General features: G+C 38.6%; 1 protein-coding gene across 6 annotated transcripts in view; it reads left to right on the forward strand.

The window, feature by feature from the left end:
- Positions 1-26896, forward strand: part of ets1 (v-ets avian erythroblastosis virus E26 oncogene homolog 1) — a 49310-nt gene that overhangs the window by 16885 nt on the left and 5529 nt on the right. Inside the window, exons 1-7 of one of the 6 annotated variants that reach the window (XM_051134758.1) lie at positions 9115-9389; positions 20084-20203; positions 20362-20388; positions 21153-21353; positions 22753-22830; positions 24091-24336; positions 26067-26327. In XM_051134758.1, coding sequence (XP_050990715.1) covers positions 9332-9389; positions 20084-20203; positions 20362-20388; positions 21153-21353; positions 22753-22830; positions 24091-24336; positions 26067-26327 — 991 coding nt within the window. In that variant the 5' untranslated portion in view covers positions 9115-9331. Of the gene's footprint in view, positions 1-9114; positions 9390-20083; positions 20204-20361; positions 20389-21152; positions 21354-22752; positions 22831-24090; positions 24337-26066; positions 26328-26896 lie in introns of those variants that run through there. The other 5 variants (XM_051134754.1, XM_051134755.1, XM_051134759.1 and 2 more) reach the window with 5 other exon arrangements.

A 26896-nucleotide genomic window follows, 5' to 3' on the forward strand; every position in this document is an offset into this window, starting at 1 on the left:
GGATTTGTGTGTTAAAAATACAAAAAGCACCATTAAAGTATCAGAAAAGTGGTCCATGCAACTTCAGACATTTTCCACAGTTGATATGATTCTTTAGGGTCTTAATGAAAAGTCTATAACATGCTTTGGTTAAAATTTCTCAATGGCAGTGTAAAAAAACACCCTTTTTATCTTGCCAAAATCATCCTGTTCTGGTCGATGTTGCTTTAAATGTTAATGAGCTTTGCAAACCCCTCTCTTCTCTCTGTGGAGTGATGAGCCTGTTTACTTTAGCCACATTTAGCCATGTTTAGCTGCTAAACTTGCTAACTAGCACGTTATTAGGAAAGGCAATCGCAAAGATTCATAAAAAAAACGTTTATTACAAAGAGAATATAATTATGAAATAACATATAAAGATGTAATGAAGCCCTGCTTAAAGGGGTCATCGGATGGCCATTTTCCACAAGTTGATATGATTCTTAAGGGTCTTAATGAAAAGTCTATAATATACTTTGGTTACAAATTCTCAATGGTTGTGTAAAACAACACCCTTTTTACCTTGCCAAAATAAGCTCTGCAAAAATCATCTAATTTTGGTTGAGGCTGCTTTAAATGCAAATGAGCTCTGCTCACCCACTCCGCCCCTCTCTTCTCTCTGTAGAGAGACGAGTCTGTTTACTTCAGCCGCATTTAGCCACGTTTAGCTGCTAAACTTGCTAACTAGCACATTATTAGGAAAGGCGATCGCAAAGATTCATAAAAAAACCCTTGTACTCACTTCTGCTGTAAGTGAAGCTGGATCACGAATGATTCACGGGAACATAGACAGATATATGTAGATCGGGAGGCGCATTCCGTTCGCAAACAAACGTAATCTACTGCATCTTCAGCGGCTCAGATGTCGGGAGTAAATGACAACCACTACGTTCATTATTACATCCAGCAACACAACACCTCAATTGCTCAGTCAGAGATATTCTTGTCTAACTTACATCCCTGCATCGAAACAAAGAGGGCGGACTGTTACAGCTGATCTGAGTTAAAACGCTCATGTCAATCAACTATCGTGGGAGCGGCCTCAGGCATCTGAGAATGGCTCGATTTGAAAAAGGGGATATTATTTTTACAGATTAATTAAAAACCACTGCATGGATTTTTATCATTGTAGGGTAGATGTGTACATACACTGCCAACACACATTAATGTTCAAACAACATGAAAAGTGAACTTAGCATCCGATGACCCCTTTAAGTGGATCACTGCAGGTTCTTAAAGGCTTGTGCGAATCTTATGTGAGGCATTTCTAACTGAGCATAAGATCTGAGAGTGAATAACACCTTATTTTTTTATTTTTGGCTAAATCACCGTCTACTTCATTCGCATGGAAAAGAGCAGCTCAGACATTCTGCCTAAGATCTCATTTCATGTTGCACAGAAGCAAGAATTTGGAATAACGTGGGCGATTAAAAAAAAAAGACAGAATAATAAATGCACACGGCCCTTGGATTATAGCATTCCTGCAGTATATGATAGATTGAATAAGCCAGCAGCCTTTGACCTGTCAGATCAATGGACTGAGGAGCAGCAGCGCCGTGGCCTGTTGCGTGTGTGTGTGTGTGTAAAAGACAGAAGGACTGGGGGCAAAAACGCCTAGAGAGGGGAGGAGGAGAGAGGGTGAGATGGAGGGATGTAATTTAATTTGCCACACAATGGGGTGAATAGCAGACACGTGGTGGAGCTAATGGAGGAGAGAGATGTCCTTTTTAGCACTGTTAATTGATAAGAAAGAGCTTAGCCTTTGTTCAAGCAGTCCCCCTCCCCGCCTGTTTGGGACACCATCGGTAAACCCCCATCTGCTTTCCAGGGTCCTCATTAACTATTCACCACACACACACACAAGCAATACACAAAGACAAGTCTGCTACATTTTTATTTGTGTGTCTTGACATGTAAATGTTACATTGTTTAATCGTCAGTATCACTGAGAAAGTCAATAATAATTCCCCAGTGTTTCTTGAGCTGCTTAATTTATATTTAATTTGCTGAAATGCATTACTTGGTACTTTGTTTTATAAAGGATAGAGTATTATCATGTTGTAATTTTAACATGATTGATTTTTTATTTATTTATTTATTATAATTTAGAAAAATAAATAAATAAATAAATAAAGGAGAACTCCACTTCCAAAAACAAAGATTCACATGTAATGTACTCACCCCCTTGTCATCCAAGATGTTCATGTCTTTCTTTCTTCTGTCGTAAAGAAATTATGTTTTTTGAGGAAAACATTTCAGCATTTTTCTCCATATAAAAACTCCCCGAGTTTGAACTCCCAAAATACAGTTCAAATGCGGCTTCAAACGATCCCAAATGCAGTTGTAAACAATCCCAGTCGAGGAAGAAGGGTCTTATCTAGCGTAGCAATCGGTTATATTCATAAAAATAATACAATTTGTATACTTTTTAATGTCAAACACTCATCTTGTCTTACTCTGTCTGGACTGTTTTGTCCGGTTCATGACAGTTGTCAATCAGTATGTCAAACTGCAAGTTCAAACTCGGGGCACCATAGAAGTACACTATATGGAGAAAAATGCTGAAAAATTTTCCTTAGAATTTCTTTACAACTGAAGAAAGAAAGACATGAACATCTTGGATGACAAGGGGTGAGTACATTACATGTGTATCCTTTAATATAATAATTTCTTTTAATATAATTTTCAAAATAGTGTACAATTTGAATATTTAAAATTTCAGTATTTGTAAAAAAAGTGTAACTATATAAATGTAAATATATAAATAAGATCCATCTCAGAAAAAAATCCTTCAGGCTCCACAAATTGTTTGTTTTTTCAGCATTTTTTTGTGCATTTGAACCCTTTCCAACAATGCCTGTATGGTTTTGAGATCCATCCTTTCACACTGAGGCCAACTGAGGGACTCATATGCAACAAACAGTATTTTTTTTTTTTTTACAAATACTGAAAAAGAATTAAGGGTATGTAAACTTTTAAATGGGGTTATTTTTGATTAATTCAGCTATTATTTTTTTCTTGTGGACTATATGTAAACATCTTTTATGTGAAATATCTTATTCATGTCAGTACTAAATAAAAATTCTGCAAGGTGTATTGACTTTTGACCTCAACTGTATCATTCATTTGTTATGCATAATGTATTCTCTTTTGTGTCCATCAAGTTCCAAATTAAAATACAAAATAATCAATTTATTTAGTAAGTACCACTCATTCTTAAAGTATATAATGTATTGCCTTATCCAAAAACAATGGTTTTAGCCATTCCCAGTATGAATGCTGATTCACGTCATGCATAAACTCATCCTGTTAGCACCCATGGCTTGATTTTTGATGGTAGCCATTATACAGATGTGTACTGCTCAACTCTTCCCCATCCTGATCTGGTACCTCATAACTGTCGAAACCATGACAACAGCACAGTGGCGATTAGAGAAGCGGTGTCTGCGCCGGGGTCTTCCTCCAGTGTCTGACTGCAGCATAATGAACTCCTTAACACAGCCTGATTCCCCACCTCAGGGTAAATTCCCATACAACTACAGTTCTGAGGCAAAGCACATGCTTCCAGTAAGTGTGACGAGCCAGAGAGAAAGACGTGTTTTTCCTTCACTGTATCCTGGAAACTGCTTGTTTTGGGGAGTCAACAACTTATGATGTTGCTTGCGATCCAAGTTGGAGAATGAATGAATTTCAATTTTATGAATCAAAACCAAGACACCCCCATGTCCATGTAGAATTTCTTAGAATTCCAGAAGCGCTGGCTACCTAGAGGAGGTTTCTGAGAAGTCATGTTACACTACAGTTAGCTGGTAACTGAGTACTTATCCCAGTCATGGCCGGTTTGTACACAAAGACTTTCCATCTTTTAATACAGCGGCCAACAAGACAGAAAAAACATGGGAAAATTCATCCACGATGGTGAACATAAGAGAATGTACACTAACTGCTGAACAAGGTGTTTGGCTGTTGACCAGTAGGTCATGATATAACTAAAACCTTCATGGATCAAATACACAGTTTGAATATTTAAGATTTCTAAATGTGTTTGAATTCTCTTCTGCTCACAAAGACTGCATTTATTTGATTAAAAATGCAGTAAAATCAGTAATATTGTGAAATATTATTACAATTTAAAATAGCTGATATCTGAGTGAATATATTGCAAAATGTAATTTATTCCTGTGATGTAAAGCTGAAATTTCAGCATTGTTACTCCAGTCTTCAGTGTCACATGATCCTTCAGATATCATTCTAATATACTGATCTGCTGCTTAAGATTTTTGATTATTATCAATGTTAAAAACAGTTATGCTGCATAAAATGTTGTGGAAACTGTAAACATTACTATTTAATAAACTTTTATTCAGCAAGGATGCATTCAATTGATCAAAAGTGAGAGTAAAGAGATTTATAATGTCACAAAGGATTTCTATTACAAATAAATTATGTTCTTTTGAGCATTCTATCCATCAAAAAATCCTGAAAAAAGTAGCAAGGTTTCCACAAAAATATAAAGTAGTAAGTAGTTTCATAAGCAGCAAATCAGCATATGATTTCTAAAGGATCATGTGATATTAAAGACTGGAGTAAAGATGCAGAAAATTCAGCTTTGATTACAGGAATAAATTACATTTTAAAATATATTAACATAGAATACAGTTTTTGTATTGTAATATTTCACAAAAAATGTTCTTATTTATTAACTTATTGATTAATTGTGAGCATTCTTTCAAAAAACATAAAACATCATAACTATTCCAAACATTTGACCGGTAGTGTAATTGCTTTGAAAACAGAGCCATGCCATCCAATCGCACATGATACAATAGAGTCAAAATAGATTATGAAACTGGCACCAAGCAACAAAGCCATGACAGCCTACAGGCCAGACATAGGCGTCTTTTCTTAAAAGGAGAAAAAGGGCCACTCAGCAACCTCTGGCTCTGATATTAGTCAGCAACCCCATTAGTCTTAATGGCCGCCTCTGGGCGCAAGGGAGCCTGGTCTGTCCTTTTAAAACTACATACAAGGAGCTCATTAAGACTTAAAACAAAGCGGAGTAGTGAGAGGGGGTCGAGCGAACGAGTGAATGAGTGAGTGAGTGACTGACAGAAGGGGGAGAAGTGCGAGATCTCCTCCTTCCATTAAGGTCCCTTCCCCCTTCCAGCTCTCATTGACGGGTTCTTGCGACCACAGAAGCCCCATAAAGGCTCAGCCATTTCCATAATCGCTCATATCTGTCAGATGAAACACTATCCAGACAGCTTAATGGACACTCTGAAGAATCCCTGTTTAAAAATCCATAGCTAATCAATAACGCTGGCTCCCCGGCCTCTCAGCACCGCTCGCAGATGTGCACCATCGTACTTGCAGCTTAGTATTGACCCGACTAATAGGGTTATTCTGAATACAGAGACCTGAGCTGGTCACATTTCTTACCTCAGCTTTCCATCGCCGAAGCTCTTTGTGGAAAATCCGGGAGGTCAGAATTAGTTTTACGGAAACGCACGAATCCGCGATGACGTAGCTAAGTGTTCTAGGCAGCCGTTCCCACAGTTGTCAAAACCGTTGGGCTCCACTTAGGAAACGAGCTGATCAGCACATGAAAATTGCAAGGGCAATCTGTTACCATGGCAACTAATTAAGTTAACGCAGTCGCAGGCCCTAATCCCTCCGCCTCCATTCACCTCCTTTTAGACGCAAGTCAATCTTTGCTCAAATCCATAAGTAGGGTGATTTGATTTATAAAATTGAATTTGAACTGTTCACAACATGAGTAAAAACCAAGCAGATATATGTTTGTTGAGGTTTGAGCTGTTTTAATGCAAACACAGTGGTGTCTATTTTTTATTTTTTTTTTTTAATAATAATAATAATAATAATCAAGCAGCAAATCAACATATAATGATTTCTGAGGGATCATGTTCAGCTTTGCATCACATGAATAAATTACATTTTAAATATATATTCAAATAGATAACAGTTATTTTAAATTATAATAAAACAATGGCATGTGAAAGTTTGGGAACCCCTTGCAGAATCAGTGAAAATTTGAATAATTTTAACAAAATAAGAGAGATCATACAAAAGGCATGTTATTTTTTATTTAGTACTGTCCTGGGTAAGATATTTTACATGAAAGATTTACATATAGTCCACAAGACAAAAAACAAACAAAAAACAAAAGCTGAAATGATTAAAATGAAATACTGTGTGTGTTTACCTGGATTATGTACGACTGTTTGACGATTGTTGTTCACAAGTCCCTTGTTTGTTCAGTTAAACTGAGCTCTGTTCTTTAAAAAAATTCTACAGGTCCTGCAGATTCTTCAGTTTTCCAGCATCCTTTGCATATTTGAACCCTTTCCAACAGTGACTGTATGATTTTGAGATCCATCTTTTCACACTGAGGACAATTTAAGGACTCAAACACAACTATTAAAAAAGGTTCAAACATTCGCTGATGCTCCAGAAAGAAAAACACAATGCATTAAGAGCCAGGGGGTGAAAACTTTTGAACAGGATGAAGATGTCCAAATTTTTCTTATTTTGTTGAAATATCATTTTTTTCCCATTTAGTACTGCCCTTCAGAAGCAACAGAAGATACTTGTTTCCCAGAAGACAAATTAAGTACAATTTACCTTGACCTTCAAATTTAATAAGTTTTCACCCCCCAGCTCTAAATGCATCGTGTTTCATTTTGGAGCGTCAGTGAATGTTTGAACTTTTTTAAAAGTTGAGTTTGAGTCCCTCAGTTGTCCTCAGTGTGAAAAGATGGATCTCAAAATGATACAGTCACTGCTGGAAAAGGTTCAAATATGCAAAAGATGCTGGAAAACCAAGGGTTCCCAAACTTTTGAAGTAAAATATCTTACTCAGGACAGTACTAAATAAAAAAAATAGCATGCATTTTGTATTTTGTTAAAATTATTCACATTTTCACAGATTCTGCAAAGGGTTCCCAAACTTTCGCATGCCACTGTATTTCACAATATTCACAATTGTTTTTACTGTACTTTTGGTGAAATAACTGCCACTGTGTTGTGCATAACAGACTTCTTTCAAAAGCATTAAAACATCATCAATCAGACGTGATACAAAGGGATCATAAAGAATCAATCTTTACTCAAATTTGTAAGTCTGGTGATTCAATTTATAAAATTCAGTTAGAACTGGTAATAACATGAGTTGAAACCAGTGTGGTTGTTGAGGTTTGAGCTGTTTTAATGCAAATAAAGACAAAAATAAAAATCTTTTTTTTTTTAATTAATGGTGTTATTAGTAATGCAGGCATCTGAAAGCTGGCTAGGATTCAGATCCAGCGCTGCGGGTGTGGCGAGAGAATCCTCTTTAAAATCCTATGTTGGGATTTTTACTGATCTAGTCAAGGTGGGCAGGAAATACACTGAGGTGTTTATGAGGATTGGGTCGAAATTATGAGAGCACTCGTTACTTTCAGATCATTTGCAGACTATTAGCCAGACGGGAGACATGTTTTTTATCCTCTTTTGTTGCTTGTGTGATTCTGGTGCTCCGGTGAGAGTTCAACTGAGCGTAGCATCAGCCATTCACAATGACGAATGGGATACTAAAACACGAGCCAGCACAGATTACACTGTTTATCTGTGTTTTTAAATAGACTGAATAGTTTTCTTGCCCTTGGCAGCTTTTCCTTGAGAGAGTGAGGTGTGTCGCATTCATCATTTGGAGGTCAGCATGTCTCAGCTTTTAAAATCACCAAAGAACAGCACACGCAAGTACATGGGTGTTTTTGTGAGCTATTATGGTGATATGACACTTTCAGCAGTAGATTGCATCAGTGTAGTTAGGCAACATTTTTACTTATGTGTGTGTGTGTGTGTTTTTTTTTTTTTTTTTTTTTTTTGAGTCTGAAGAAATTGCTCAAGACTATTCGCACAGATAATGGACAAGATGTGACCTCCATTTCTTTGTGAAACCACTCTCTTTGTCAACATCAGCTTCTCTGTGTTGAATAAGACCCTAACAGTAAGTGAAATTAACAAATGGGAAGTTCCCATAACTATTGAAGTGGCAATTGTGCCCAAGAAATGACCAAACTCGTTTCCAGGTCAGATGTAATCACAGCTACATGATCCCTGGTGACCGTACGCTGAAATGCAACGCTCCATCTCATTGGTGGAGGTTCACTTTAGTGCAAAAACAAGGGGTGGGAATGCAAAAGCTACATTTGAAAAGTGTTTACACTGATTTTTCAGTGGTGGCATAACTGTATTTACATAGGACTCACAATCGTGGGAAACCGTGTATTGAAGTCTTGTGCACAGCCAGTAGAAAACAAGAAGGTGTGTGCTGATTGGAAGGACTGGTAAATTTTCCTCTCACTCTTAAAGATGCAGCGTGAGAAGAAGGGTAGACTGAGACAGAACAGCCAGAGCAATTCATAATTTTCTACATTGTGACAATCAATAAAACAGTCCATACTGGGAGTGTCTACTCTATTCCAAAGCACCATGACGTGTTGTGATGCACCTTCAGCTTCTATCATCAGTTACTGTGTTTATTACAGCTTTTATCATCATCTTTCCAAAGCAAACAAATAATCTTTTTCATAAAAAAAAAAAAAAAAAAAAAAAAATCTCATTCACTTTTTTTCATTAAAACTTTAAGGAAAATCATTAAATGGAATCTTATTTCAATAGAAAACACATTTAGATACCTTTGTTAAAAAGCTATGTGTTTGATTAAAAATATATATATATATATATATATATATATTAATAATAGCAATAATAAATATTAAAAAAAAAAAATATATATATAATAAGTTAATGTTTATATCAATGGATTTTCGCTAAAAATGGAAAAACACATAGTAAATCGTCCATTTTATTGCTGCTGAACTGAACATTGAGCTCACAGCTGATTTGGTGGACGTTTTGAGATGACGTGCAGCTTCAACGCTTCCAGAGTTGTGGCGTCGCGTGCGTCGCGTCATCGGTCGCGTCCAGGGAGAGACAGCAGAGTGGAGTGTAATTGAATTGAATCAACGAGTAACGCCGCCCCCTTACGCGGGGATCAGCCTCTTCCGTGCCGCACACAGAACCGCCCTGGACCGGGGTAACTAACAGAGGGGAGGGAATGAAAGAGTGATTGAGATAGAACGGAGAAAGAGAGAGGGAGGAAAAGAGACACTTCAATACTTCAGAGATCGGATCTTGTTAAGGGAAACCTGTGTCATTTTTAAGAAACTCCAGGCACATAGACGGACTTTGGAGGACACATTTGGGACTAAAAACATACAAACAGACTTTCTACATTGAATGCGTGACCATGACGGCAGCTGTCGATATTAAGCCGTTAACTATAATAAAATCTGAAAAAGTAGACGGTAAGTACTTTAATCGTTTTCTCATCCTTGTCGCTTTGATTTTAGATTATTGCAAATGCATCTTCGTCACTTGTCCAGTCACTTATAAGTAACTTTTTGTGCATACTGAGGTAATGTCTGTGTGAAATGCATTGAAATCGAGATAATGTAACATACAGTCATGATTTGATGTCAGACAGAAATGTTCCGAAAGTCGGTGCACCATGAAATGTTTTTGATCAGCGAGTGATAGACAGGTATAACAGCCTGCATGCGGCGCTCCAGATGTGCCAGCCCTTGATTTAATGGTATACAAAAAAATCTTTATTATGTAATATAGTAATAGTAACCCATTGGTTTTTACACAGCTAAGTGAGCACATGTAGTTTGCTTCTAGCGTAACCAAGTTAGTGAATATGTTTTGTATGTAGTCACAGTTGTAACCAGTGGGGAAACATTGCTTAGTTGTTCAGTAAGACCCGGTAGAAAGTTGCATACAACAGACTAAGATAATGTATTATCAGGCAGTTGTGGGAAAAGGGTATTGATTAATAAGTTTTTTCACTTTTTTGTTGCTACATTTTTGACCCTTGTCTACCAGTTTTATTATGTAAATCAGCCAGTTACATATTGAGATGTTCATCTTTTTTTTTCTCCCACTGCCCACAAATGTGACCACTTAAGTATTGTATGGTCATGAGAGAGCAATAATAGATTATTTTTGTACTTTGTTATAGAAATCAGGTTTGTTAAACAGAATGACATATTTTACGTGCTTTCTTTTATCAAGCTTTCCAGTCATGTAAAAATGTTCTTATGAAATTTAGTCAGTCTTCACTTTGATTTATCACAACTCTTCAGGATTAAATGGGTTAAATACTGTGATGTTATATTAGGATTTTCAGACCATATCATTGTCTTTTCAATCATCTGAACAGCAACACTGATATTATGTGCAAAACCAGACCCTTTCATTGCTGCGGTGGAAGAATGAGAGCAATGTAATCATTTAGCAAATACAGTACATGAAGAGTCTGCCCCCAGACTGATGTTGACTGCCACACATGGCCTCTTATGACACACTTTACATAGTCGTGTTTCATTCCATGCATGACCAGCAGGCTTGAATTTTACCTACAAGAGTGATTATTTTCATGTCAAGTTGACTTTCAGAACATTGCGTCATCTAATGTGCTTGTGCATTTAGTGTAAGTTCATTATTTGGTCATTGGCTGAGCCCTGGGCTTTCTTTCCTTTTATGCAGATATTATAGGCCTCCTTGTTACTGCGTGATTAAAGTTTCTCTTTCTTTCTTTCTTTGTGTTTTGATGTGAGTGTGCTTGTGCAATCTCACACATGCATGTCATGGCAGGGAATTTCCCTTTTGGCTGAAGAGTGGTCAGTGTCAACTGAATGAATTTTGTCATGATGCTGCTTCACTGTCCATTCATACCACATCCATTAACCCCCACCGCTGACCCAGCCCGGCTCAGGAGGGGCCGCATGCCTGACCAGGGCAAAGGGAGGGAGAGAAGGAGGAAAGATGCCATGCTGGTTAAGCAGTAAGCAGCCTCACACTCCCCTTCTGTACTCCTGAGGACTGGAATAAAGCGACAAGTATGCAAGTGGGATGTTAGCACATGCCTCGGCCCAGTGGACTCTTTAAGAATATGACCCCTTTATTTGGCCCGGAAGGGCAGGGTGAGTTCAGTGGCCGCTAGTTTCCCTACGATAAAATGCTGACTGGCTTCGACCACAGCTGGTGGTTGTAGACGCAGAATTCTGACTCCCTACCTCTCACACACATCCTCACACCGCCAGCTGTTAATACATCATGGAAAAAGGCATGTACCTTTGCAAGCATGTCAGAACGAAAGCTAAAACATAATGACTCCAGCGCGATGTGCAAGATGCGATATGAATCATTACCACACTTGCATATTCTTGCATGCACGAGGGCCTGCTCTCTTTTCTCACACAGTCACAGAGTTTACATTTACACTGGCACATGATCATGCGCAAACACTCTCCAACACACATGCACAAGCTTTCTCCTCGCATGGAAAAACAGTTGTGTGCTGTTAAAAAAAGTGCTGATACTTGCAGCGGGGGTTGCCAAAACATCGTGCTATCTTGCAAAACAATTTCTCAAGACGAGCTCCCTCGAGTTCAGTCAACCGTGAGTGTTCAGGCCAGGGTGAACAGAGTCCACTGGCAAAGACTGTGAAATCCACGCAAGACATGCTGGTCTGCTACTTTAGTCTTCTTGAAGAATGGATATGTGCATCTTGTGGGTTCCATGTTCAGCACAAAGTGCTAGTAGGAGTGTGAAGCTCTGGCAGACTGGCACAAATGATAGTTTCCAGCATGCACGCGTTGTTAATGCGGAGAGGTCGTAGACATTAAGCACCTGATCCCAGCTTGTATTGGGTCTTAAATCAAGACAAGCGAGCTCTGTCTTGAAGACAACGGCTAGTACAAAAACAAGCCTTCCTTCCCCCACCTCCCATTTGGTTTTTGACTCTGTTTATACAAATGTGATGAATGGTTGAATTCAATCAAGAGTCACACAAAAGTTGTTTAGAGTTCAGTCAAGATTATCTGATTTACCCCGGAGACATGTAGTGCATGAAGAGACAATGGGACCTACACAAGAACAGGACAGCCTCGGTAAACACACTTACATTCATTAATGGAATTGCTAAAATAAGATTGCGTATGGAGTTAGCACAAAACGATCTCCAAGAACCCACAGAGAGTCTGGAAGCAAAAGTGTTTACGTGAAAAAGATTGAGCGTGCGACCTGCTAAGGAGCCCGCAAGTCATTCATAAGTATGAATCATGTGTTGTGGCGCAGCACAGATGTTAGAACGGCCTTATGGTCAAAGATAAACCCATGTAACATCTGCTACTAAAATGGCTAGTGCTGTTCCTACCCAGCCAGTTCTGCTGTGCCAGAAGTCTTCAGCATCTTCTAAAAGAGCTTTGCTTTGAAATGGGCGTAGTCAAAATGCTTGACAATGGGGTCACTCCTTTCATCTTTGCCCAAAGACTACTTAGCACAGTGAAATGAGTCAGCAACAACATGAGACACAGCCAGGGGTCACCTCCCACTCATTTCGGCCTAGAGAAATAACCCTTGATGAGGATATCTGGTCTTCCCGTTCTCTGTCTTTTTTACTCTGGCCCTGTGTCCGTCTCAGGGTTCAGTGAGTGACAGGAATGTCTGGGGATTGGGTGGGCTGCCTGTTGCCCGCATTTATCTGATTAAGACACTGCACTCTCATCCCGATCCCCTGCTAGGCCCCACTGATACACCCTTACTTTAGATACCCACACACTGAGGACTAGAGCAAAAACAGTATCCAAGCATTATCAGGAGTGTGAAGAGATGATAATTCAAACAGACAGTCATCTTTGCAAATTTTTCGAGGGTGTATCTGAAAATGGCCTGGATTCCTGAGTTACATAACAGAAAGGTTTCTGTTGTGTCAGACTCGTCGCACTTTTGCCAGGCCTAAGCATGCCTTGCTTACCTGACAGCTGTCTGATGCGTGTCTGTGGTGGAGCCAAACAAATGACTCGGCCTGAACGCAGGTCGTAAACAGCGTACGAGTCACTTCAAACAGAATCTACTAATGTGAGGTGTAAGACATGCAAATGGTTTAGAAGTAACTGGATTGATAAAAAAAACGATTCACCAGACTCAGGCCTTGAGGCTAAGATGAAACACTGTTAGATCAGTGTCTTGCCTACTGTTAGTGAATGACTCCCCCTTCACAGAATGTCCACTGGCTACATGACTCCCCTGTCAAAAATTCTTTCTGGTGAACACACGTTTTTATTGTTCCCTTTAAAGTGTAGTCATCAAAGGGTGAAGGGAGGTCCTAGCCTTTATTCGTTCAAGTTATTGGCACTAGCTAATGGCACAAACAAACTTTTTCCGAATCGTTACATGCGTCAGAATGACCGAATGATACGTCAGAGCCGTTTTCATTGCGCCATGCTTGTGGAAGCCGTTCTGACCCAATTCACTGTGTTGCAGTTTGAAGTCTTCCCAATAGTTATCTCTGGCCCTGCTTCTCTGAACTTCAAAAGACCAAAACAAAAGCAAAAGACACAGCATGTCCCAGAGCAGGGAAGAAATAACAACCACGGTGTATTTTTTTTCCAACATTTTACAGCACCCATTTTCTCCCTTGTGTTCTCTTTTTTTCCTTGCGTTTGTCTCTCTACCGTCTGTGGGCCACATGGGCTCTTGCCTCGTCTCCCTGGCCCCTGATGTGGCGTCTGCCTAGTGCTGTCTTCTCATCCCCGCCGCGTGCTACAGGCTAATTACTGAGTCACAGCCCCTGCCGTGCTGACTCCAGCACCCACCCCTCCTCCCATAAGACATTAGTCCTACCCAGTTCCTCCAAGGCTTTCTGGTGGGCTCTAGACCGCCTCCTGGGTGGTGGGAGGCCCTTGAGGTGAGTACGCCAGCCGGACCGGTGCCTGTCTTTCCATGCCACTCTTGTTTTTCACCGTGGCTGTTTTGCAGATGTCTACCGAGTACAACAGAGAGACATAGAGGGTGGCGTCGGATCTGGTTTTGAGATCAGAGCGGCATCCTGACTGGTTTTGGCTATGTGTCTCACAACTCAGGGAGGTAGAGGAAGACCTGTTCCCAGATTCCACTCTCCCATCGGTGTATGCACTTTCACCAAGTCACCTGTTTTAGGGCTCAGTAGTCAGAGCTGGTTTTGTAATTATCCTACTTTTGTCTCACCTCTATGAACACAGTTCCTACCTTAGGGGCATATTGACGGAATGCTTCTGGCCACCAGTCTAGTTACATATGAGATCTTGAGCTGTTCTCTGAGGTCCAGGTGTTTGGCTGTAGCTAGGTTTATGGTCTCTCTCGGTTTGTGAGTGCTACTTGATGTACAGCTGAATAGAAGGCACATGATCCTTGGCAGTCGCAAGAGCCGCCACAGCTGGGACTCTTTCTCGTTCAACCTTCTCCCCGCTATCTACATATTTCTGACAGAGAGACTCTGCTCGGGCGATTTAGGGACGAGAGCGGTTAAAGGCGTGTGTAGGTGTCTGGACTGGATCCAAGAGGCGGTCGTAATGAGGGCTAGTCTTTGACATTGTTCACTTACACCAGTTGAGCATGGTGGGATTTGACAACTCGCCCCTTTCTCATAAAACCACAGAGCATGGTTAGTCAGAATTTTTTTAGCCTATGAGAGTGTTCAGATGGAACCAGTTTAAAGCATTTTAAACTATTTCTTACACATTAGAGAACTGCAGAGACTTAATTTGGCATGCCTCTCTGCTTTTCAACACTTCTGCTTTCTGACACATTAGATGTTGACATTTGTCACCATAGAGAATTCTACTGAAATGATGTATCACTTTATTCACTTTGATGATACGTTGTGCTCCGCAGTTCGATGTGGATTTCAGAACAATTGCATCTTCTTTTCCAGCCTTCCATTCATCTATTTTGGGCTCGTGAACTCTTTTTTTATTGCTACAGCTGTGGCACTTTTCTCTGCGTACAGTTAATTGTGTAATTGGTCCATTTAGAACTGAACTCAAAGGCACATTGGTTTTTAGGTCACAAATACAGAACAAACTCACACAGAAATCCCATCCACATTAGCAATTGTAAAACAAGGCAGGAATGTGTGGCACGATACATAAAAACAATGCGGTCTGTGGGGAATTCATTTACCGAGAATGCATCTGTTGGCCATCGGCTGGTTCCACAATAGCAGAAACCATTAGCCATTAGCTTGCTAATTGCATGCAGAGCTTTCCTTCCTTCATTTCCCTGATACTGAAAGCTGCTTGCTCATAAACTTAGCTCAGGCATGACTGACTACTCATGTATGAATTCACTTTGATCAGAAATGCTTTTGGACATATTTATATCCAGTGCTGGAAACATGTCTTTTTTCCCCCTCTTGAAGCGCTGCAATTTCAGGTACACTTAGAGAAGGTTATTGGAGGTTTCGAGAAAGAATGTCGCTGAAAGAGTAAACTGTTTGTCAAGATCAGTATTTGTTTGTTCAGAAATGTAAACAGTATGATTCACTGATCCAAGTGCACTCATGGTCTTTTGGAGGTGTTCACTCCTGCAATGCAGTTGCGCTCTCACAATTTGCATGTTGCAAACCGCCTCCGCTTTACTTTGCAATATGCATAGTAGCATTGCTATATGTATCTCTGTAATACATAGCATGATAGTTGCGGGCAGTAGAAAAAAAGCAGTTGAACAAAGCTAGGCTGTGGTAGTTCAAACAGTTATGTTTTGCCAGCAGCAGCTCTAGGTGCGATAGAGGTGCCAATTCAGCCCTAACAGATTGAACAATTAGCTGTACAACTGTGTAAGAAAGAACCTGCCAAAAAATGCCCATTTTGAAGTCGTTGCTGTCAGTCATTGTGATGTGCATGCTCAATGCGACACACTGATGGTGGTGTGTGTGAGTAGGTGAGACCATCTAGTGAACCCAGGGCACCCACTGGCTGGGTCTCTAAGAATAGCCACAGTGTTCCAGGGCGGGAAAGCCCCCGACGCGTGACCCCGGCGGGGTGGACGGGCTCTGCGCAGCCTTTGGGATCTCGATCGTGGGCCGCTGCTATTCCTGTCTCGGCCCGGCCCGATCTGCATGCTTTCAGATGGAAATCTAAACAGTAGGCAGAACAAGCACTTCTCTCACTGGATCCCCCACCCTTGACCGTGCCTTGTTCACTGCGGATCTGCTACGTGAATGGCCTTCCTTCATGCAGGCCAGGTTTAACAGTCTCGCTGTGACACGCTCTGAAAAGATAGAGCAAGAGATAAAGAACTGAAGGTGTTTTATGGGCCACCCTGACACCCTGCTGAGACACAGTTGTCAAAGAGCAGAACCCAACTTTTCTACTGAGGTCTACACCCTCAAACAACTTAATTTTCTGACTGGAATTTGATGGCATATGCAACTCTGAATTGAAACAGAAAGAAAGTGAAAAATGGAAACGCATGTGAGGGTAAGATATGCTAATTTGACATACAGACACAAATACACCAAGCACAAAAAAGCATTCAGAAGCTCAAATACCATCCAGACTATTGAGAAACTCAAATGAGCTATTTGGCTTTTATTACACACCCACTCTCTGTCTCTCACGCACTTAAGACAGAGCCCTCATACACACAAATGCAGACACACACACATTCTTTGAAGTGTGTCTAATTTTAGAATGGAGCATTAACACTATCATCAATGTGTGATCTGTAAGGCTGTAGATCGGCCTTGGCTAGAGTGTACATGTCATTAAACTGAATATATTACTGAAAACACTGAATGAACAGGGTGGGCGGGGCCCTGTGGTCATGCCAACGGTGATGTCATCCCTTTGGGGACTCCATTCATGTTGTCTTGGATGCTCTCACATTACAGATAAGTGAATCATCCGACCCCTCCCCACCACACCCGACTCCATGAGACCACCAGGGGCTCATGACCATAATCACAATTTCACAGCCTTCTGACTAATACAGAGATTTGCACTCATCCACACTGGCCAGTGCACACCTGCACAGTTTCCATATCATATGAAGGTTTTCCATGTGGACCCAGAATCTTTTGTGCTTTATGTGGTTGAGTAGAAAGAATTATCATGGACTCATATCTACAGCTATTAGCGATGTATAGTTACTCTCTATGGAAATGAATAAAATCCTTGTTTTATTCATTGAACTTCACATGCTGAGTTAATGATTCATTTGAGAATATAATGTTGGAATGTGATCAACTGTGGAAAGCTTAAGTTTAACCACCACTGAACAAAAAACAAATTCAGAAATATTATGAGTGAATACTGACCTAAATATTTGCCTTCAACAAAGATGTTAAAATGAGTCTGTGAATCATTTATTTGATCAAATGAATTGCATATTTGACCTGTGAATCATTCATTTGCATGAACCATGAGAATAGACCGATTCGCTAAAATGAATATGAGAGTAGACAGAGTGTGTTTGATTAAGTTCTTTATACTGTTTGATGACTGTGATTGGCCAGCGTTTGAGTTCACAGAATGTGTCTTCCTGCTCTTTTGGTGTTAACAGCATGCAGATAAGATCTGTCAATGTTGTTGAGCTTTTCTTTGAAAATGGCAGCTATCCTTTTGACTTCAGGTGTCATTGCACAAACATCGTTTTCGCAAAGTGAGCATGCAAGATAATACAAGTGAACCATACAGATACTTTATACATTAACAGAAAGATAAACTCAGTGTATGCTTTTCCTGGTTTGATTTTCATAGCATCCTCTGAACCTTCTATGTTTTAATGCACAGCTTATAAGAGCTGTCATTTGGCTTTTAAAATCTAAATACACAAGCATTTCAAACCACCAGGCTGTTTTTTTCTCATTCAGAAAGCACTTTGCATTGTCCCTAATATAAAAACCTCACTGCAATTTGTGTGCTACATTTTGTACAAACACAACATGCTTACTTTACAAAGAAAAAAGGAACATTTGCACTTTACCAGTGTCTTTCGGAGTCTTTTTTGCCAGTTCTGGCCTTGCATCACCTAATGTGAAAATGGCCCTCTTCTGCAATGAATGAATCCTCCGACGTCCAGCTGGTAGAATGGCCTCTCTAATGCACAATTAAACACTGTAAATGGAGACTGCAGCATCTCGCTCTAATCGAATCACACGAGAGCACTGCATTGTTCTTCTCCATTTAGACGCTCTGCATAATGTATCACCGCAAATCCTTCCCTGTTTGAGTCAACCGGGGTTGCAGATCAGGAGAAGGAGAGGGAAGGAGGTTAGGAGGGACAGCTGTTGTACATTCCTGGCTGGGTTATGTCGTGATGTGGATCGACAACAGCGAGCGCAAACCCATACGGCGCCCAGGGCTGGCAGTTTCAAAACCGCGCAGAGATGCCAGAACATCTGGGTGTCAGTAGAAAAGCAGTCACAGACAGCAAAAGAAAAAAAAGGACACAGGGTGTTCGCTTTCCACAGTCTGGACTGTGCATTTAGCTCCCAGACAAATTCATTGTGCCTGAGTCACAGTCGGGCATTTTTGACGGCCACCAGTAATAGAATAATCACCCCTCACCTTGTGTTTTTGATCGCATTACTGTCCATTTGGCAAATTCTTTGCTCTGCCCTGTGACATTCTTCAAACCCTCAGGGTTTTTTTCCTAGACCCTCTTTTCTCTCAAATCGCCACCCCGCCAGTCCTAATTGGATCAGTGGAAGTCATCGGGCACTGTTTAACTCATCAAAGCCCTCTCTGTGTCCTGCTGGGTGCCCACGAGCAAAGAGGGCGAGCTTTCCAACACTGCGCTGTCTGTTCAGCGCCCCGCAGCCTGCTGTGACATCATCGCCCCTCTGTCATGACCTATGACCCCTAACTATTGACCCCTGCCAACAGAGGCCCCTCTGTCTATGGCTGGAGACAGAGATGGGACAGCTTGGAGGGTGGAAGGGATTGTGGGAAGGTGGTCATCGATGTAGAATCTGACCTGTGACACACTTGGTGTGTTTGCAGAATGTCCTTGGCTCTGAGCAGCAGTCTGGGAGGTCAGGTTGGAGGCGGATAGTGTGTGTAGGCCTGTAGGATAACTATGCTTAAGTGCGGGATGCTAAGGCTGCACTGTAAAAAACAATTTGTTGAGTCAACTTAAAATTATTTGTTACCCTGCTGCCTTAAAATTGTGAGTTCAGTCAACTCAAAAAAGTTTAGTCAGCTTGAAATGTTAAGTTGTACTAATTTACAACTTAGATATTTGAGTTTATTCAACTTAAAATTTTAAGGCAGCTGGGTAACAAGCCCAGATTTTAAGTTTAACCAACCAAATTGTTTGTTTAGTCAACTCAAATATCAAATATCTAAGTTTTCACTTAGTAAAATTTTAAGGTTGCATGGTAACAAATTATTTGTTATATATAAGTTGACTCAACAAAGTGTGTTTTTGTTTTTTGTTTTTTTACAGTGTGGTGGTTTTCTTGCTTTATTTGATAAAGATGTAGTTCTGGACGCTGACTGATTTGTATTACCTCTGGACAGTGATTTTGTGAAATTGAAAGTGAGATCTGGGATTGTATTTTATTTTTATAAAATATGTGTGTGCATTATTTGATTTGACTTGAAATGTATTTGTTTTTGTAAAACTTTTATAAATCTTGTGAAATATAGTTTTTATTTTTTTTGGCTAATTTGACTTTTTTCATATATTTATGAAATAAAATAAAATGAGTAAAATTAAAATAAAATGGTTAAATTTTAAATTAGTTTTTTATTTGATTAGACTTTATTTTCATAAAATGTAATATATTTTGAAGTAATGTCGTATGTTTTATTTGATTTGACTGGATTTGGTTTTCATGTTTTATTTACTTTAAGTAAAAATAAGTAAATAAAATATTAAGATATATAAATTAAGATAACATTTCATGACTTGAAGTGTATTTGAGTTGGCTTGATTTTGTTGTTATTTTATTTTTGTAAAATGTATTTATTTATTTTTATTTGCCTTGTTTTTTTTTATTATTATTCTACTTGTTTTAATTATTTGACCTACCTGTCTTAATTTATTTTATTTATTTATTTATTTGTGTGTGTGTGTGTGTGTGTGTGTGTGTGTGAAATATACTGTATCTGCAGTTAATCTGTTCTGAGAACGTGTGTGACATATTTGTCTTTGTTTGGTCCAACAGATCTGGAGTGTGCAGATGTTCCCTTACTGACTCCAGGAAGTAAAGAAATGATGTCACAAGCTCTTTTGGCCACATTCAGCGGTTTCACCAGAGAGCAACAGCGGCTTTCCATCCCAAAAGGTCTAACTTTACAGCACTTCTAAATAAAAACACTCTATACTAAAACGTATATCCATAGGGAAAGTTGTTTTACAAATAAAAATACTGTCATTATTTACTCACGCTCATGTTGTTCCCAACCTATATGACTTTCTTTCTTCCATGGAACACAAAAGCAGATCATACGGGTTTAGAAAAACATCAGGGTGAGTAAATAGTGACAAAAGTTCATTTCAAAGGGGACCTTCCCTTTAAAAACTCATGTTAAAATCACTTTTGAGAACTCATTGACCATATAAATGAATGGTACTTATTTCCCCCCTCCTATTTCTTATTTATCTGATTATTATAAGACAGAAAGGAATGACAGAAAGAGAGAGAGAAAGAACAAGAGAACTAGGGAAACTGAAAAAGCTGTATATTTTCTTGGTTTCTGGCTCAGTATTCTGTAGCACTAGGCTGTTTTTGAAATGCCACAATCAGATTGCCTAAAAAGAGATCTTGCTAGATAGGCACATGGCACTCTGAAGCAGCAGAGGTTATGAATTATGCTTTCCAAACTATGGCAGACCACAGGATGGCTTTGCTTGCTGTGTCTGGGGAGGCTGAAGTCTGTGTCGGGTCTGCGTCTGTCTGGAAATAGCTGTTGAGTTTGTGCACAGTCGAGAAAGAGAGAGAGAGTTGGTGTGTAGGTCTGTAAGCTAAAATTACAGCTGTTTCAGTTCCTCCCATTGTGGCTTCAAATTTATAGCAAAATCATCTGATATTTTCACACAAGCCGCTGTGACTAAAATATTGCATGCATCAACAATATTAGTTTCTTCATATTTTATTGCATGCTTGCTTAGCTCACTATAAACATACTGTATCTTTCTTAAATATGATGCAGTACACACAATGTATGTCATACTGTGTATACAATACAAATTGCATATACATGTAACATGTCCGTTTCCTTCATCTTCTCTAGACCCCCGTGAGTGGACAGAGGCTCACGTGAGAGAATGGTTGACCTGGACTGTAAATGAGTTTAGTTTGAAGAATGTGGACTTCCATAAGTTCAGCATGGACGGTGCCAATCTCTGCGCATTAGGCAAAGAACGATTCCTGGATCTGGCACCCGACTTTGTGGGCGACATCCTCTGGGAGCATTTAGAGATGCTCCAGAAAGGTAGACATCCTCACAGCCTCATAAAAGACACCAATCTTCAATCAGTGCTGTTTTCGTATCATTGAGATACAGTTATAGTTTTTGTAGTAATTTTTTTTTTCTGTTTTCATTTTAATTTTAATGTTTTTATTGCTGTTGTTGCAATTTTGTTGTGTTTTTGTCATTATTATAATTTATTTATTTATAGTTTTAGTTAGTTTGGCAACTAGCTAAAAAAATAATTTGTAAAATTATTTATTTATTATTTTTTTCTTTTACGTTTTAGTTAACAGTAATTACCCTGTGTTCAGTAAATTGTTATTTATTTTTTAATGACAGTAATGTGAATTGTAATAAATATTACATTTATATTAATTAACTTATTTTAATGTGTACACTTATTATTTTTTTATTAATTATATGAATAATATATTATTATTTTAAATTTAATTTATTAATACATTTTATTTTATTTTCATTTTCATTTATTTTATTTGTTTTTTCTAAATTATAAATGTAAAACTTCAATACAGAATTTGACTGATGTACTGTACAGTCTCAGGTGTGAGTATATCTGAATTTTTTTTTGTAACATTGTTTATTAAAATGTGATTTATAAATTATTACATGTGAAAATGAGCAACTGCTTTGTGATAAATTTGCCAAAACTTGACATATTAATAGAGAATTTGACTAAAGTACTGTAGAGTCACAGGTGTGAATATATCTAACACTCTGAATACAGCTCATCCCATCAGAATTTTGAGTGGTAACTTTATTTAAATAGTGATTTTTACAAAATAGTTAGGGTGTATTCACACCAGGAAAGTCCGCTAGTTCACTTGATTTGGTTCGGACCTTTTTTTTTTTCGGTGCGGTTCACTTTTACACTGCCTTTTTTGCAAGTGAACTAGAAGCTGTAAACAAAATCACACATGTGCTTAAGGTCGTCCATTCAAACGTACCAGAGTTTGTTTGGAAATGGACCGAGTCCAACTCTACAGCTGGGTCTTGGTACGGTTGTTTGGTCTTCACCTGAGAGCGATTGTTGCATTCACACCTGCCCAAAAGATCCGCACCAAGGGGGGAAATTAAGTTTGATTCAGTCGATGCACCCTATACAATACAGTAAATTTTCTTCAGAAAAAAAAAAAAAAAAATATATATATATATATATATGATGTACACATACATGCATACATTTTATCTAGACTTTTATTATCTCTGCTGTGATTTGTCGATACTGATACTGGTAGCATGCAAGTGGTGTCATGTTTCGAAAGCCTGCAAAGTAAATTCCACTTTAACATGCATATCAGAGTAGTTTCTGTTGCATTCGCACAATCTAATCTGCTATACAACACGTTCAGCTTTGCAAGAGTGCGTAAATTCAGTGATGTGTGGTGTTTTCTTCACACAGAAGACCCAAAGCATTTCCCTGTCAACGGTCTGACCTCCAGTTTCCAGGAATCCCGCTACCCCTCAGACTACTTTTTCAGTGCGTATCTGTCCTTTCTTTCATTTTGCATCATCAGTACCTGAAGACACGTTCAGCACTTCGGTGATGACTGTAATAGATGTCAAATGATCTGTCTGTAAAGGCATTTGAAGAAACGCTTTGTCGTAAAGGAACAGTTTGTCCATAATGACATTTCTGTCATTAACTCACCCTTATGTCATTCAAACACTGTCAGAAAAAGGTACAGTTCTGTCGCTGGGCGGTACCCTAAGGTACATGTGTGTACCTTACCTACCCCTAAAGGGTACATATTAGTACCTTAAAGGTACATTTTAGTACTTTGAAATTATATATTGGTACCTTAAGGCACATATTAGTACTTTAATATTGCATTTTTGTACCTTTTCACTTTTGTACCTTAAGGTACTGCCCCAGTGACAGAACTGTACCTTCTTTGTTTTGAGAGTGAACCTGTATTTCATCTATAATAGATGTATAATAGATCTTCAATTCACATAGATCTTATCCACAAACAAACAAAAGCGTTGTTTCTATAAAACTAAAAAGCACTAAAAAGCATCATGAAAGGGATGAAGCAATTGTAAAATGACTGATATTAATTATTTTGTCTAAGTAAGTACAAATAAATAAATAAATCAAAACATTTATATAAATAAATAAAAATAAAATCAGTTGTTTTCAATGCTACAAGTGAATTTAGGAATCACAATATTATAATGTAGAGCATTAAAAAATAATATGCTTGCTTAGTATCAGTATCAGTATTTACTAATATTTGCTAATATTTGTATATTTGCATAGTAACAGTGTTATCTAAATGTAAAAAAATCTAATATTGACCAATACAATAAATAATCTCTAACTTTGACCATTAACCGATATTTTGTACCGATATTGTGACCGATACATCACACAAGTTTTAGTCATTATTCATTGAGAATCTTCACTTTTGCTGCAGCTTTTAAATCAAACATGGCAATTGTAGTGCAGACTGGACATCAAAACCTTAATTTGTCACTAATTATACTTCATTTTATAGTGCAGACCAGTGTTATTTTTATATAATTGATATGCTGTTGTAGTTTTGAATAAGATTTTATTTTTATATTTATTTCAGACTATACTTATTTTCTTTCAAGTAATGAAATTGCTTATTGTTTTATTTTTAGATAATTATCCAGATAGCCTTGGTCACTATGACCTGTCATTGAATTGGAAAGGTCTATGCATATACTATTTTTACATTTTATCTTTTCTTTGTCATTTTTTCCCCTCCAGATTATGGCATTGAACATCCTCAGTGTGTCCCTCCGTCAGAGTACTCGGAGCCGAGCTTCATCACAGAGTCCTACCAGACCCTTCACCCGATCAGCTCAGAAGACCTGCTGTCGCTCAAATACGAGAGCGAGTATCCAAACGTTATCCTGCGAGACACACCTCTCAATCCACTGCAGGGAGACTACTTTTCAGTCAAACAGGAAGTTGTGTCACCTGACAACATGTGTGTGGGTCGCATAAGCAGAGGTGAGTATGGGCCAAAGGTTGTGTGTTTCGATGGAAATGAAACTGCATTCATTCAAGGTCTAGATTAACACTGAATAAATGTTCAGGAGACAAAAGCTAATTCCTTTCGTCTTAGATGCATGTTTACGATCTCCCATCGGGGCTTAAATTTATCCCCATCACCCCCACAGTGATCAGCAGTGTGTGGTCTTCGAAACGCCGTTCTCATCTCGCATTACCAAAGTTATGCATGCATTGCCAGGGAATGAAGTAGACCGTTGGGTTTATTTGTGGTTCTATCTTACACCATCTCGAGAAGCTCTCAACTGCGGTGGGGGAAAAAGGAGAGAAAAACAAAGCTGTTTGCTTCAAAGTGAGAGATGTTGAAGCCACACTGCGCTGGTAGCCGTCTTTTGTGTCAAGGCGTCCGTATGAGGTTACGTTACTGGTGTTTTTGTGAACCTTAGGTTCTCGTAAGGAGCGAGAGGTGTAAAGCGTGAAAAGAGCATTCCGGTTTCTCATGAAGTAACTTTACCTCATTAAGGTCTGGTTTCGCTCCTCCTCGTCGAATAAACAGACTGCCTGTCTAACTATCCTGCAGCTGAACAAATGATTGAGATTTGGATTGGACGTCGAGATTTGTCAAAGTCGCTTGTATATTATTGAACAACCCAGAGATTGGGGTTTTCGCCCTCTAGGTACGCGTAGGCTTTCTGTGAAGTAAATCCCAGCTTTGGCAACGGCGCTGTGTTTTTCCTGTGTGGGAAAGTATTTGTGGTGCCACCAAACTCGCATGTGGCTTCAATTTTTCAATTGAGGATTTTAGGATCAGACCCAGCTCTTGTATTATCTTTCATTCTGTAATTGACATTCAATCGAGACCAGCCTTTTATCTCCAGCTTGGCCAAAAATAGAGAAGCAATTTGTTTTGATTTTCTTCCAATTAGAGAAAACCCAAATATTTCCACATGAAAATTGTGTAAGAGAAACACAGTGTGGTGTGGACCAGTTCTGGATTTTTCCACGTGGTTGGGTCTAGACTGCTTGTGAACTTCTCTGGCTGGTGTAGTCGCCAAATTTTGCACTCTCTATAACCAAAGATTCATGGGTAAAAATAAAGGCCAGAGACCTCATTTATAAAACACATGTACAATTAGTAACAAATCAGGATTTATAAAGTCAAAAAATGACTTGAAAATGTTCTTTATGTATATGGCAACTGAAAAGCAAGCATGCAAACTTTTTGCACTCCTATATACCAGTAATTAAAAATTATACAACATTGTTTATTTAAATGTACAGATAATTTGCATTAATATTATTATATATGACAACACGTAACTGCTTTGTAATACATACGTCAATTAAATTAATTAATCATTAATTAATTTTTAGGAACAATTCAGGAATTGTTGTATATTTTATTAGATTTGATTTGATTTACGTTCATATTTTAAGAAACAATTTTTTTTTTAATGATTTCAATTTTAGTTAAATATAATAACCCTGGATCACTGTATGCATGCTTTTATAAATGAGGCCCCCGATCTTTAAAGGAAAAGCCTGTCAGTTTAAATATTCAGCCACTGTTGTTATTTATTTATTTTTTTCTTTAGAGATATTTTAAAGAATGTACATGCTCCTCTTTTCTATAAAACATGCATCAAACATGTTCAAAACATTGTCTGTTTGAATATATGGAATGAAAAATGTCTGAATGATGTTTAATAATAATGCAATTTCCATTGCAGGTAAGCTGGGAGGCCAAGATTCATTTGAGAGCATTGACAGTTTCGAGAGCTGCGACAGGCTGACGCAGTCCTGGAGTAGTCAGTCGTCATTCAACAGCCTACAGAGAGTTCCGTCCTACGACAGTTTCGATTCGGAGGACTATCCCACCGCACTGCATGGACACAAACCAAAGGGTACCTTCAAAGACTACGTACGGGAACGCTCGGACCTCAGCAAGGACAAACCGGTCATCCCGGCGGCTGCGCTCGCTGGCTACACAGGTCAGCATTAACCCGAATTCAATCATTCACTGCTCATGTACACAACCTACTCATGCATTAAAAGCCAAATGAGTCATAATTCAAATAAGTACAATGACAGAAAGCCTTGTGACTTGAGACATAGCCTAGTTTCACATTCATACACAACACCATCAGGGACCACAACAACAACTTTATGAACGTTAGTACTTTTATACTATTATTAATATGGTTTTGAGCTTGGTACAATGGAATTATTGTTAGGTAATACAATCTTTGGACATTTACCATGGTACTGGCATGCTATTATTTGAAGTATGGGATAATTAAATAATAAATAATAATAATAATAAAAGAAAAAAATAGCATGGCACTGTTTTTGCTGTTGTTTTGCTCATATACCACAGTTATTACCATAGTAATCTTGGAAGTACAATGAAATACAATGTAAATATGATATCACATACCATATAATATATCATTTGAGATATCTTATGCTATATCATATTTAAAAAAAAAAATGTTAGTAATCATATCAACACTGCATACTATCATATCATAAATCATGCCACATTAAATACCATATCATA

The sequence above is a fragment of the Labeo rohita genome, chromosome 18, assembly GCF_022985175.1.
Source record: "Labeo rohita strain BAU-BD-2019 chromosome 18, IGBB_LRoh.1.0, whole genome shotgun sequence".
Lineage (NCBI taxonomy): Eukaryota > Metazoa > Chordata > Actinopteri > Cypriniformes > Cyprinidae > Labeo > Labeo rohita.